The 15381-nt window shown below is 40.1% G+C and overlaps 1 protein-coding gene across 2 annotated transcripts in view; it reads left to right on the forward strand.

Annotated features, from left to right (window-relative positions):
• Nucleotides 1-13541, forward strand: part of LOC139447761 (uncharacterized) — a 34384-nt gene extending 20843 nt beyond the window's left edge. The window contains exons 7-9 of one of the 2 annotated variants that reach the window (XM_071229248.1): nt 3664-3795; nt 6086-6436; nt 13422-13541. In XM_071229248.1, coding sequence (XP_071085349.1) covers nt 3664-3795; nt 6086-6436; nt 13422-13471 — 533 coding nt within the window. In that variant the 3' untranslated portion in view covers nt 13472-13541. Of the gene's footprint in view, nt 1-3663; nt 3796-6085; nt 6487-13421 lie in introns of those variants that run through there. The other variant, XM_071229249.1, reaches the window with a different exon arrangement.
• The last annotated feature ends 1840 nt before the right edge of the window (nt 13542-15381 follow it).

Consider the following 15381-nt stretch of genomic DNA (forward strand, 5'->3'; position numbering starts at 1 on the left):
TTGATATCAAAAGACACGAGGGTGAGATTTTATTTATCATCAACATCATTCTTCCAGTTTAAAAAGTACTGCTAACAGCTTCAGTAGCAGAGCCATTAGTGATGTCATTTGATTGTGACGTCATGGTAACCGGGGACGTCACAATGGTCTGCAAAGCATTGTGATGTAATTTCATTGCAGCGATATCTACAGTGTAGATATCGCTTGATCTAATCCAAGAGATATCTCCTGTGGGAGCCAGTTTTGGATGATAAATCAACATTGCGTCCTGCCTCTTGACGCCTCTTAGTAAAAAGTACACGCTTTTAAAATACTTACCCGTATTTAAATACTGAGGACTCCCTGAATAGATAACACTACCCCGACAATGTTGGACAAGTCCTTTTTTTAAACAGGTCACGTCAGAACGACCTTTCATCCAACCAATCAGAGCGTCGCTTACAAGATCGTAAAAATTTAAATTTTAAAAGGTTAAATTTGGTCTTTTACCATATTCTCACAATTTTCTCGGCTTTTATCTGTACCTTTTCTCCCAGTACCGATTGTCATATCTCTCCCACTTTTGGAATCGATCGTTCGCCATCGTGTTATCTACGTTGCCCAGCTACACCTATGAGGAACAACTCACTAGAAACTTCCCTCTCAAAAATGACGTCCAATATACGACGTTATCAAGTTGCAAGCACATGCTCGAATCTCCATGATAGAATGATGTTCTTTGTGATTGATAGCATAGCTATCTCATATTATGCAAATAATTACTCATGACGAGGTCAATAGGCAAAAGCAAGGAACCGAAGGATCTGAACCCTAAGGTGGTTGGACAGGACCGAGGCCACAGGGGTCGAGTGCGAGGGTCCTTGTTTTAACTTATTGACCTTGTCAAAAGTAATCAACTGCATTGTTATCCCGAAATTCACTTTGAAGTTTACAAACCCTTTAATCCATCCCCTGTGTCACTACAGTAACGTAGCTGTAAATCATGACATTTTATGTTATATTTTCTGTAGCCCTGTCTAAGTGCTTAGACATAATCACTGAGGTCAATGGATCAGTGTGCATTTGATATTCATTCTCAGCTCCCTGGGGAGTACACTACCCAAGTTCTTCCTGTGAGGTTCAAGAACGTGAACAGTCAGAATACCATCTTATCCTCCTGGGTACCTGCTGCGGTGTGAACCAGGGGTCCGGCAACGGTCATATGCCCCGGGCATGTCCGATTAGGAATCTCAAATGTTCGGTTTAAAATATTGCTTACCGGACATTTGAATTTTTCTGTCCGGACATTTTAAAAAACAAACGGGGTCCAAATATTTGCAGAGAGTTATTGTATCCATTCAGCGAATTCAGGTGAATAAACAGGTTTAACAAACATGGTCAATAGAAGTATGAAATTTGATATAAAACATCACTAGACATGATGATTTACCATTTAAAATGTATTTCCTGCGCTCAAAGGCATTGTTTTATATGCAGAGATTAAGATTACCATGTGTGTTTTCTCGTAAACTAAGCCGGAAATAGCAATCACCTGTGCACACGTTTCCTCGAAATCTACCGATGATTGAGTTAAAAAATACCCAATGATACAACTTTAAAGAATTTATATGTAATGGTTGGAAGAAATTGTATCTGAAACTATTATTTTTTCAGGAATTATATATTCCAATATCGTGTTATTTTAGTTGCAGCTTCCACCATATGTACTTAAGATTATAAGAACCACGAGTGTAGCACTTTGGTACAGATTGTATGCAGGATATTTTTTTACTTATGGAACGATTTTGACCAGTATTTCCGCGCTAAATGTTTTTCGATTGTGAAAACGTAATGTTGACAGTTAATAGTCCAACTGCCTCAAATATGACTTTTAGCGGGTCATGGTATGTCCTTTATGATATGTGTATCCATTCTCTTGCAACTAAAGTTTGTTTAAAGGTGTCATTAGCGGTAAATTGACCGTGTTTGCTGTAAATAACGGTGAGTTGTGCGATCTACCGATCACTTCGCATACAATTTCACCGAAATTATTGTAAAAATTATAATGATTATTGAATGAAATATGATTAATGATTGGTGCAAAAATGAGTCCAGATAAACAATGAACATTATTTTTATTATCAGATATTATAATAATAGGATTAAATTGCGTGCTTCAGTTCGGATTTATTGACTGGTATTTCATGTCGTTGGAAAACTTGAGTTTATTAAAACATTTAGTGAATTTGGGGCGCCATGCTTTACCGTGCAGAAGGGGGTGTGATTGGGATGCAGATGTCCGATTGGGATTTTCAATTTTCCTGGACCCTGGTGTAAACAGAGGTATATTACAAACAAAGTGACGAATCAAACGTGACACCACATGAGCTACGTGTGCTTCAGTGGAAACTCTGATTTATACTTGTGTTTGTAGCTCAGAATAATAATCCTTTCCTCCTGTCCCGTCAGTGCACACTGGAGTTACATCATAAACCATGATGAGTCAAATGACGTCAAAAGTCTTCAGCTATGACATCATTTCTAGTGTGACGTCATTCCGACATTACGTCACAATAGGATTCGATTGGTTGGGTGGTTTGTTGTTTAACGCCGCACTCAGCAATATTCCAGCTGTATGACGGCTATCTGTAAATAATAGAGTCTAGACCAGACAATCCAGTGATTGATGTCATGAGCATTGATCCACCCAATTGGGATCGATGACATGCATCAACCAAGTCAGCGAGTCTGACCACCCGATCCCGTGAGTCCCCAAGAGAGGGTCTGTTAGCCAGGTAGATTTGGACCCGTCCCAGACCTGCCGTTATGATCCTTGATTTCTCAGCACCATGCCTGTGGTCGTAGGGTTTGGGCAACCTTCGTCCTCACCCCTCAACATTCCTGACTTTAACCCATGTTAGAGTACGTCCCCAGCAACCATGCTGTATGTAAGAGCTGACTTATTAAATCACATAACCCGTGAAGATTCCATGGTAGAATAGGTCTTCAGCAACCCATACATGTCGTAAATGGCGACTATGCTTGTCGTAACAGGTGACTTATGGGATCAGGTGGTCAGGCTTGCTGACTTGGATGCTCATGATGTCAATCACTGGATTGTCTGGTCCAGACTCGATGATTTTACAGACCGCCGTCATATAGCTGGAATATTTCTGAGTGCGGCGTTAAACAACAAACAAAACAAAAGATATTAAATCACATGGTCAAGCTCAGTTACCTGGTTGATTGCGTGTCATCTTGACGAGGCTCCCGGACGGGACTCAACCCAAAAAGTACGAGAATCTGTACTTTATAAAGAAAGTGTTATCCCAATTAAACATTTGTTACATTTGAACACTCTCTAAATGGCATTGTGTATTCAGAGCCATTATGGAGCTGGAATATTGCTGAGTTAGTCATTAAACAACAAACAACCTGGCCTGGACCCCGTTCCACAAAGCGATCTTAGTGCTAAGTTGGTTGTAACTGCCATACTTCAGCATAGGCTTACGATCGACTTAGCGCTAAGATCGCTTTATGGAACGGGGCCCAGGACCCTGTTCCACAAAGCTATCTTAGCGCTAAGTCGGTCATAACTCCCATTCTTTAACACTGACTTACGACAGTCGTAGCACTAAGATCGCTATGTGGAACGGGGCCCTGACTTTTAAGTTTACCTTTCAGCCAACAAGCGACACGATCTGATCGTCTTGTGCCACCCAGACAACGATGACGAAGTGAGGAATCATATAACGAGTAACTTGAGAAATGATTACGCAGTCTTCTTTCCCTATGATGACATCCAAGGAGCGGAATGTAAGTATTTCACAATTTCAGGATGTCATCCTATTTGTCGTGACCCTAATAATTCTTTTCAGCCATTGTTTCACCATTTTTACCGTTACCATGGTTATCAATCTCAGATCTAAGTTCATGTGCCGCTAAACAAAGATCTGAGGACATCCCATTACAGGTCACGTCAGAACAACCTTTCGGGAACTTTGACCGACCACTGAAATGACTAACAGTCAGTGAGTCAAAGTTTTACGTCACGTCGGCAGTATCTCAGCCATATAGTGACTAAATGACTAAATGACGACAGTACTCACGGAAATGAAAAAAAAATGTTTTTTCGACCTCAGATCTTATATAAATGCAGTTAATATACAAAATACATAAATATTCAAACAACTCAATTAGTACTAATTGGGCCTTGGCACAAATACAGCGTATCAAAGGTTTTTATGCCTTTTTACAAGTAAAAGTGTGTAAAAATGTGAATAAAACAGACTATTGTGAAACAGGGCATAACCAGGTGTAAGTAGATCAAGGTGAATTTCCATGCGCTATGACACCTTGACGACAGATGAGAACAGGTGCATAATGCCTATAGTCTGTTTCTGCTATGTCAATTTGGACTTAATTTTATTTTTGAATGTTGAAAGTGACGACAAATTACCTCCTGTAAATTACATTTTGTATTGTTCATTAAGATCAAACTAGCAAATCCAGACTGGTACTTTTCGAGTTGTTTTGTTATTTCGTATTTACAGCGACGTAACACTTTGTGTCGAGTTTTAAATTGAGAAAAACAGTTTTTTTCCATTTCCGTGAGTACTTTAACAAGAAGTTGACATCAGCAAATGAGAAAGCAGCTTTCTCAAGCTTTACAGCACTTGTTTCAACCTGGGGACTTCCATTTCAGACTACGCTTTAAAAATATGTTGACACAGTTCTCGATTAAAATTTTGAAATATGAACAAACGAACGTTCTGGAATGTCTAATATATGGTTGCGATTGTATGGAAGTGCTTTCCACGTACTGTGCAACGCCTCCTCCGCTTAAATGTTTATCTCACGGAAGCGAGAGATAGACGATAGTTTTGACGGAATCAGTCGTTCGGAATACCCCGTGTTAACATTTTCGAGGTTGCATGATCAGAAAACACATTCCGACTGTCACTTTCACGATCTTGTAAGGTGATGAAAGGTCGTTATGACGTGACCCGTAATGGGATGTCCTCAGATTTTTGTTTAGCGATAGAGTGAACTCAGATCCGATTTTGATGAGGTTGCCATGGTTATTAAAGTTAATCCCTTGTCACAGTAGCATGTAGTAGATCTCAACATAACAAACGTTTGTACCTGTTAAGGTCACTGGAATGGGAAGATCAATTGATGTTATGAGTGAGTGAGTGAGTGAGTTGGGTTTAACGCCGCTTTTAACAGTATTCCAGTCATATCACGGCGTGTCAGCTTAATGTGGGAGGAAGCCCCAAGTGAAGCAGGTCTCAGACGTTTACCACTTCGGTGAAACACACGCGCACGGGTATGGTGCTGACAAACCTAGAAACATAATCGGGGCGAACCGGGATTGGACCCCCCTGTACTAAAACAGTTTTATTTGAATCATGAAAATACAAGTTTGGGACAAGTGATACTTGTAAAAATATTTGCCCGGCCTTGCATGTGATCAGTCAATATTTGAGGACAGGGTCAGTCACATGATTTCGGGGTCTATATCGAATGTATTTTTCGTCACGTTGTACTGACTAACCTATGGAATTGCAAGATTCTTAATAGAGGTATAACAATATGAAATTGAACATGCAGTTTACTTGAGGTACTGATTCACCGACAAATGCCATGAGGACATTTTAATGATTTTATCAGACATTCTCCAAAATCGTAACCAAGTGATCAGAATCTTCAGGGCGTTTCGGATGAAGATCAATCAGTATCCACAAACAGTTCTCACCTGAAATGCTTTGAAAAATGCAGAAAAACATGCTGTGTTTATAACATGTACATATTGATTTTCACGATCAAATTTAGTTTCACTGGACTTTCAACATTATCCACTGTAACATCTTTTAACATAACTAAGACAAAATTGTTATGGATGAGCAACTTCTTTATTACAATTGGGTGTCGTTTCGGTGTAGATTCTAACACCGTTATAACCGATAACTGTGTTAGAATATACACCGAAACGTCGCCCAATTGTAATAAAGAAGTTGCTCATCCATAACAATTTTGTGTTAGTTACCATTCCAACTTCTAAATGCCACTCAAAGAAGTTATCTTTTAACATGTTTCATTCCAGTGGAAGCTCCCGCTGCGATGGACGCCCTAACCAGCAGTTCCTTCGCGTTGATCTATCTCACACCCTCAGATAGTCGGGTTCCTCGGTTGGAATTATTAATGGATGCAGCTACAAACTGTCAGGGAGGGACACGAATCATCCTCATTCACAATGGCCCCTTAAGAGATTCGTTGCAAGGACTTGAACCTGGATTACGATCTCGACTGAGACTTGTCCATCATATTAAATGGCCTTCAGACATTGATAGGAATGCAAGAGTGAAGAAGAATTTTATCTGTGCCATACAGTCTTATCTGCCCGAGTCGGTTGACGACGCTTCGGAGTCTTCAACAGAACCTCTACTCAACTACAGTGAGTGAGTGAGTTGTGGGGCTGGGATGGGTAACTCGGGTACCCGGGTCGGGTGGGTACTTAAAGGACCCGGGTACCCACAAGACTACCCGAACCCGTGGTTAGTGACGTGATGTATTGTTTCATGACAAAAAATCACTATAAAACGACATTGTTACACGATAATTTTAAGTCTCTAATGTTCGCATCTCTTCATGACTATGAACACGTTCCTTCTGACTTAAATATGTTTGAACAAAGCTAAACCTTAAGTCAACTTCAGTGTGACCACATTGTTTTATACGTGTATCTAAAAACATTCTGCCAGAGCTACTGTCAAACAAATACCAATCGGACATTTTGTACCTATCTCTTGCCCCAACAGCGGGTAGCCGGGTAGGGTCGGGTAATAGGGGTGTGGGTGCCCGGGTAGTAAATTTGGCCTCGTCCCAGCCCTAGTGAGTTGGGTTTATGGCTGCTTGGAACATTATTCCATTCCTATTAGGGCTGGGACTACCCGGGTACCCACCACCCTATTACCTGACCCTACCCTGGTACCAGTCGTAGATATTTAGAGACAGGTACAAACTATCCGATTTGGACAAGTTTGACCTTAGCCTTGGCAAAATGTATTTAGATACACATGAAAAACGATCTGATCATGCATACACTGAAGTTTACTGCATGAAGTTTTATCTTTATTCAAACATATAAAAGTCAGAAGGAATGGGTGCATTGTCAGAAAGAAATAGGAACATTAGTGACTTATAGTGTAGCCAGAGTTTTAGATAATTTTTGTCATTAAACAATATATCACGTGACTAACCATGGGTCCGGGTAGTCCTGTGGGTATCCGGGGCCTACTCAGGACCCAACCGACCCGAGTACCCGAGTTACCCGTCCCAGCCTTAATTTCTATCACAGCCTGTCAGATTGATGTGGGAGATAAACCTGAAGTGCAGGTCTTAGAGCGTAAACTTAGGTGAAACCCACAAGCAACGGCGGAAGCAGGATTAGAACCCGCGATCATAGGTTTCTGACGTGCCCAAGGGACACAACTCTGCACGGCAAATGGCAGCCCTCAGATAGATTGAGGGAACAAATATGTTATGAAACAGTTTATTGAAAGGACTCTCCTTATTTTGGGGTGGCCTGAAATGAATCGTGCATTGGCTATCATCCTCTCGGTGTAAAATGTCATTTGAAGTTCAACAACTGATGAAAGTGCAAGCCTCATGAAGCTGAATCTTGACCTTCATCATTATGTGGTTCATCTACAGAGGATTGCCCTATCCTCATCTTGATTCCTGGTAACGACATTGAGACTGTCTTAGGACTGTTGAAAAGATAAACATGCTTTGAAATTACTGTATTCGATGTAATAAGCGCCGTCGGCAATTTTTTGCTAATATATTGGCTAGTGAACAATCCCAATTAGCACCCCTTCCGATTGATCAATGTACACAAGACTTATTTATTCGCGTATAATACGTACTTGTGTGTTATATGCACCCTTAATTATGAGCAATTAAATTCTGGAAAAATGTATCTCTCGTATTTAAACATTTCAGGCTGTCAGCATAAACCACAAAATTTATCTTTCAACACTTTTTTTTTTCACCAAAATAATAATCTAATAAGAGCCCCCTATTTCTAATTTTGAGAGCGCCCTGAATACGGTAACTCAGCTTCAACTTTTAATGACTCGAGGGGGGGGGGGGGGGGAGTGGTATAAGGGATTTGTTTTGCCTCTCAGAAACCCACGTGCTGCCTGACTTGCCCATGGTGGGGTATAGGGATTTATTCACCCAATGAGAAATAATATTCCCCCTCAAAGGATACATCATATTTTATCAAAATCACTTGGACCAATCCGATCTCATCATTCTGACATGGAGTTATGATAAGTATCTTTACTGTGTCGGAGTGTGAGTTGGCAAGACTATTAAATGGCCTCGTGAAGCAGTATTGCTCTTAAGGTTTGTTGGAAGTTGACCGATGCAGCCACAAAAGATTTTCAGCTCACCCAACAGTGAAATGTTGTATGTTGTGCGGATGTCCATTGTTAGCTTTTGCCTTGTCATTGTGTCCTCTCAAAGTACAAGGCTCCTGAAGCTGAAGAATGCCTCCGTGGTCTATTGGTAGAGCGTCCGCCTGGACAGTGGAAGGTCCAGGGTTCGATCCCCGACCGCATCATACCAAAAGACGTTAAAAGATGGTACTTGTTGTTACCCTGTCTGCCGCTCGGCATTAAGGGGCTAAAACAAGGACTGGTCGGCGCGGAGTCAGTATACTGTGTCTGAGTGGGGTATTCATGTGAAACTGCGGCATGGTATCTCAGTGAGCTAGCACTATAAATTGGCATCAGTCTGGACTAGTACAAGCAGCCACACACACACGCATGCGTCACTATATGCATGCAATAATCTTGGACGGGACGTTAAACCCCATTTCACCTGACCTGACCTGAAGCTGAAACTTTGCTAGAATGACCACAGCTGTTGTGTCACACAACTCTGATCTGATTATAAACATATTAAAATTGTTATTTCTGTCCATTATTCAGTCATTTCTGCATGTTGTGAATGCTGGAGAAATGTGGTATGCAAAGTAACATATCCGCTTTGATTTTTTATTCAGCTACGACCTTTGAATTTCACATCCCCCCACCCTCGTTTTTTCTAGAGACATCTCTAAAACTTTAGGTCTGTGCAGCTGAAACTTGGCATGAATGATCTCTGATGTGGCATCTCTAAAAAGTTTCTGAATTATCCATGGCACCTATTAATCTGAGTGGGTGTCAATCATAATGTAAATCACTGGATTGTCTGATCCAGACTAAAGTATTTACATGCTGTCAGCATATAGGTAGAATATTGCTGAGTGCGATGTTAATCATGATGTAAATCACTGGATTGTCTGATCCAGACTAAAGTATTTACATGCTGTCAGCATATAGCTAGAATGTTGCTGAGTGCGGTGTCAATCATGATGTAAATCACTGGATTGTCTGATATTTCCAGGCTGGCCACGTATAAGGTCTTCGAAAGGCATGTAGAAGTGATACTCTTAAGCAAGAGAATTTATTGATGTCAACTTCAATATTGAGAGGAAGACAACCTATCAGAGTACAGTAAACTAAGGTTATAACGAACTCAAAAGGACCACCAATTTTAGTTCCTTATATCTGTAGTTCATTGTAAGCTGATATACAGCATTTACAGAAAATGTCTGGGACCAAAAAACAGTTGGTTGTATCCACCAGTTCGTTATAAGTGTCTTCATTATAAACGTAGTTTACTGTTAATACTTTCTCCTTCACCTGATGAAGGAGTAAGCATATATTCCGAAACATTGTATTCCTCATAATAAAGACGTCGACATCCATATATTCTCTTTCTTATCATATAGCTGGAATATTCCTGAGTGTGGTGTTAAACATCATATAAATCTAACAAATGTTATATTTGGGATAACACTTTCTTAAATAAAGTACAGATTCTTTACTAAGTTGGTTGGTTGGTTTGTTTGTTGTTAAACGCCGCTCTCAGCAATATTCCAGCTCAAAATTAACGTCACCTAATATGCGACGTCATCAAGTTGCGAGCGTATGTTTGAATCTCCCGAAATGACATCCCGATAAAACAATGTTTTATCATGAAATAAACCATGCTTTGTTGTTCATTGTTCTTTGCGATGTATCGCGTAGCCATCTTGCATGTAAGGATAATTTGACCCCCTTAAAATCAGTCAAAATCAGGTTTTTATAGTGCTCCAATTGTTTTATTCCTGACTGTGTTTGTATTTACTCATTGCATAGCTATTGGTTTTTAGTGGCATATTGATATCTTCTTGTTTTTCTATTGAAATATTTTACAATGTTTTATGATATTTGCTTGATTATAAAAAACGTATTCGACTTAATAAGTGCCCCGCTCTAATAAGCGTGCAAGGCGATATTTGCTAATACATTGGCTAGTGAACAATCCCAATTAGCACCCCTTCCAATTGATAAATGTACACAAGACTTATTTATTTGTGAATAATGTGTACTCATGTGTTATATGCACCCTCAATTATGAGCAATTATATTCTGGAAAACTTTTCATTTGCATCATTTCAGGCTGTCAGAATAAACCACGAAATTTACGATCTTTCCACTCTGTTTTTTTTTCACAAAAATTAATTCTAGGCCCCTATTTCTAATTTTGAGAGTGCCCTGGGCGCCTATTACGTCGAATACGGTAAATCAAATTGCTGTCAACTGATTGTCCAACTCTTATATGGAAGTAATTCTACACTTGGGTGTAGAGATGTGATAAAGAGGATATATTGTATTGAATGGCAAGAAGGATGTAGATCTCCATGTAAAAACTGTCTAATTTCCCAACATAGTAATTTTCATGTGTAATATGCGAGGTTGGTTTTGGAAAATCCAAAATTACTGTTACTGATGTATACGTATTCGGTCTCATGTTAGGTCAGTAACAGCCACACAATGATCGCAATGTGACATACCGATATTGAAATACAGAAACTGAAATTGATTTGGTTACCATGGTAACTGTACCCTTTTAGTTGTTTCCTCTGCATCTGAATATAAAGAAGTGGACCAGTTCTTGAGTGATGGATGACTCTTCCTTTACACACTTTTTATTCCGGCATTTGTGTCTCTTAGATGTATACCAGCACTACTCAAAACAAGTGAATGAACACTCAATTTTCCACATGACTAAAGTTAATCTGTCATTCAAAACATTGAGTACACTTTAATTATTATTTTTTAGTATATACTAAAATGAGATTTATGTCAAAGGTAAATGTTTCCATGGTTACGTGGAAGTTCAGGATGTGAAAATGAAAGAGTGGTGTCTCATTCAGATGTATGTATGAACTGAATAATGTAAGAATTGAATAATGTAAGAAGTGAATAATGTAAGAAGTGAATAATGTAAGAATTGAATAATGTAAGAACTGAATAATGTAAGAAATTTATTGTTTGATCTTTTCACATACAGAATTATGTTTTTTATAACCAGATTTCAATATAAGCTACTCCTTAATACATGTTTATTGCTTTTTGTGCCTTTTTTTTTATAAATATTTTTATTTCAATTTAGTAGAATTAAATGTAACATTGGTACATGAGGTATGTACATGTAGCAATTCATAGATTCTTAAAACATGATCAGTTTGCTTGATGTTAGTTGTGATCTAGTGTCGCCGTTTCCATGTTGATTGTAAGATTTGTAGATTTTAACTCATATTACACGGAGCAGGGGTGGCCCAGCCGTCTAAGGCACCGCGATTTGCTGTGCAGAGTTGCGTCCCTTGGGCTCTCCAGAAACCTATGATTGTGGGTTCGAATCCCGGTTCGCCCCAATTATGTTTCTAGGTTTGTCAGCACCATACCCGTGCTCGTGGGTTTCACCGAAGTGGTTAACGTATGAGACCTGCATCACTTTGGGCTTTCCTCCAACATTAAGCTGACATGCCGTGATATAACTGAAATACTGTTAAAAGCGGCGTTAAACCCAACTCACTCACTCACTCACTCGCTGGTATTACACAACTCTTTGAGGCTACTTGCTGGTCACCCCATGATTCTGTGTCAGAGCTGGTTCCAGCAACCCATGCTGGCCATATGAGGCCACAGAAGGGATCCGGTGGTCAGACTCGATGACATGGGTGCTTGCATGTCATTGTATCGCTGTTGCATTGGTCGATTCACGTCAATCACCAGATTGTCTGGTACAGACTTGATTGTTTACAGACAGCTGTCATAAAGCTGAAGACCCTTGAAGGTCCGGGGTGGAATAGGTCTTCAGCAACCCATGCTTGTCGTAAGAGGCGACTTACGGGATTGAATGAAGTCACTTTCAAACATAAAATTTCATATTTTGTACATAGCTCTTTGTGAATGTTTGAGGAAGAAAACGACCACTCAGTAGTTTACCCCTTTAGATAAGTATGTCTCTCACAAACAATGACATGACATGTCACCAATTGAACAATCAATACATACAGCTTGTGAATAAAAGTACTACAACTACCTACCCGAGAGGTATCTTATATCCTAAAAAGTACATCTAGTTTTTAATTAATCAGCGTTCTCAGAAGTAACATTTCCCATAAAAGCACTACCACAGACAAATTTGCATATCATGTGACCGGACTTTTCTCTCGTTTTTAAACAAACACTGAAATCAGAGTGAGGGAGTATGGTTTTACGTCACTTTGAGCAATATTCCAGCAATATCACGGCGGGGTACACCAGAAATGGGCTTCACACACTGTACCCATGTTGGGAATCGAACCCGGGTCTTCGGCGTGATATGGCATACAATATATTTGATCAGTTATTTATTTACAAAATTATTATTTGCTTTCAGAACGTAAGATTTTATTCTGCCACCAGTAATGATATACTAGATGAAAGAATGTGTTTTTATAAGTTAGACCACTCTATTTACATTTTACTTTCAAATTGATGCTTTTGTCTCCAGCCTGCTGAATCTGAAAATGGACAAATCAAAAATATGTTTCCCAAGGGAATTTTGTTATTGCACTCAACAAGGTCACATGGGTACACTGAATGTCCTTTACATTTTTTGTTTGTTTTGTTTGTTTTTATATACATGCATTGTATATCACAGCTTGAGTTGCAGTTAAATAAAATATTTGAGTGTTGAACTCTTTTTTCTATTAATGTGAATGGCAGGTGATGTTCAGATTATGAAAATAATAACTTGCATATCTATGACAAACCCACACCCATGTATACACAAAGTGTTGCATTACTACCAGGTCAGTGGATCAGTGCACAATCGATTTTATTCTCAGCTCCCTGGGGACTATACAACTCAAACTGCCTGAGAGGCACAAGTAGGTCAACAGACACGTCACCATCTCATCCTACTGGGTACCCATTCACTGCTGGGTGAACAGAGGCACCTATCGAACAAACTTCCTTGCGTAAGGGGGCGCCACATGTAACGTGTTTCAGTGTGGGGCAGGACTGAAGCCCTTGGACCTCTGAGGAGTCAACTTTGCTGAACACCGTCACCCATCCACCTACTCTCTGCCACCGACCCGTGAAGATCCGGGGTAGAATAGGTCTTTAACATCCCATGCCTGCTGTAAAAGGTGACTGTGCTTGTCGTAAGAGGCGACTAATGGGATCGGGTGGTCAGGCTCGCTGACTTGGTTAATGCATGTCATTGTATTCCGTTTGCGTAGATTGATGTTCATGATATCAGTCACTGGATTGTCTTGTCCAGACTGGATTATTTTCAGACAACTGTCATATAGCTGGAATATTGCTGAGTGCAGCGTTAAACAACAAACAAAATTCTCCACTGCTTAACTTTGCTTGATTTGTGATTTGTGTGTTCAACACGGGACAAGTGTGGTGTTAAACAATATCCAAACAAACAAACTTTAATCTTTTAGAGTGAGTGAGTGAGTGAGTGAGTTGGGTTTAACCCCACATTTAAAAGTATTCCAGTTATATCACGGCGTGTCAGCTTAATATGGGAGGAAAGCCCGCAGTGATACGGGTCTCAGACGTTTACAACTTCAGTGAAACCCACGAGCACGGGTATGGTGCTGACAAACCTAGAAAAATAATCGGGGCGAACCAGGATTCGAACCCACAATCATAGGTTTCTGGCACAGGGAGTCACGGTACCTTAGACGACTGGGCCACCCGTGCCCCCTTAATCTCTTAGAAAGCTGTAGTAACAATAAGACCGGGCTGACTTATGGATTTCAACTTCTTTATTCTTTCAATACATTTCTGTACGTTCATCAAGCAAGCTTGAATAAGTAAGAGCTACATTGAGATTTACAAAAACAACACACAAGGGAATAAAGTGATGCTACAGGTAAAGCCGGGGATGAGGCCCCGTAAAGGTGGAATAGAAACAGCTGTGTAGCATGGGCCATGTTACCCTGCTAAACAACACTAAAACAAAAAGGACTTTTTTCCAAACATTCAAATTAATTACTTTTCATGTATGAGTCACAGTGTGAAATATACACCAGCCTGCTAGACCGTGGCTAGCAACATGCAGGTTGGGCTGAAGATTTTGATATATCAGCCGAATGGCTACTGAGATTTTATAGGTGATTTTCTTATGCATACCTCTCAGTGAATCAAAATAACAAATATTTTTCTGTAGATAAATATGACCATCAAAATTCAAGACATGAAATGAATATTCGTAATGAATCAAGATCAGAGTTACCCCTACCACTCATAATATTTCGTTCATCATTTGCACATTTCTGGAAAAATTAACTGTCACCTATTTAAGCCAGTGAAGTTGGAAACAGTAATGCTAGCAATGTTTAGTGACATCTTCACATGCTGATGAGTCAGTATCAAAATATGAACACATTCTTGTCCCCAAACAATAAAATCTTTCAAATAACATACTGAATCAAAATTTCAGCTCAAGTACTATATCCCTTGTGTCCACACCCTTGAAGACCCGGGTAGAATTGGTCTTCAGCAACCCATGCTTGCCGTAAAAGGTGACTATACTTGTCGTAAAAGGCGACTAACGGGATCGGGTGGTCAGGCTTGCTGACTTGGTTGATGACAGAGAAAGCTGAGATTGACAACAATACCAGGGATAGATTGATGGAAAGGTATTCCTCATGGGACAAGCTTAGGAGTGAGTGAGTGAGTGAGTGAGTTGGGTGCTTTTAACACTATTCCAGTTATATCGCGGCGTGTCAGCTCAATGTGGGAGGAAAGCCCGAAGTGATGCAGGTCTCAGACGTTTACCACTTCGGTGAAACCCACGAGCACGGGTATGGTGCTGATAAACCTAGAAACATAATCGGGGCGAACCAGGATTCTAACCCACAATCATAGGTTTCTGGCTTGCCCAAGGGACGCAACTCCGCAGAGCGCCTTAGACGACGGGGCCACCCGTTCCCCCGACAAGCTTAGGAAA

This window comes from Haliotis cracherodii, unplaced genomic scaffold, assembly GCF_022045235.1.
Source record: "Haliotis cracherodii isolate W230 unplaced genomic scaffold, xgHalCrac1.p SCAF_7, whole genome shotgun sequence".
NCBI lineage: Eukaryota > Metazoa > Mollusca > Gastropoda > Lepetellida > Haliotidae > Haliotis > Haliotis cracherodii.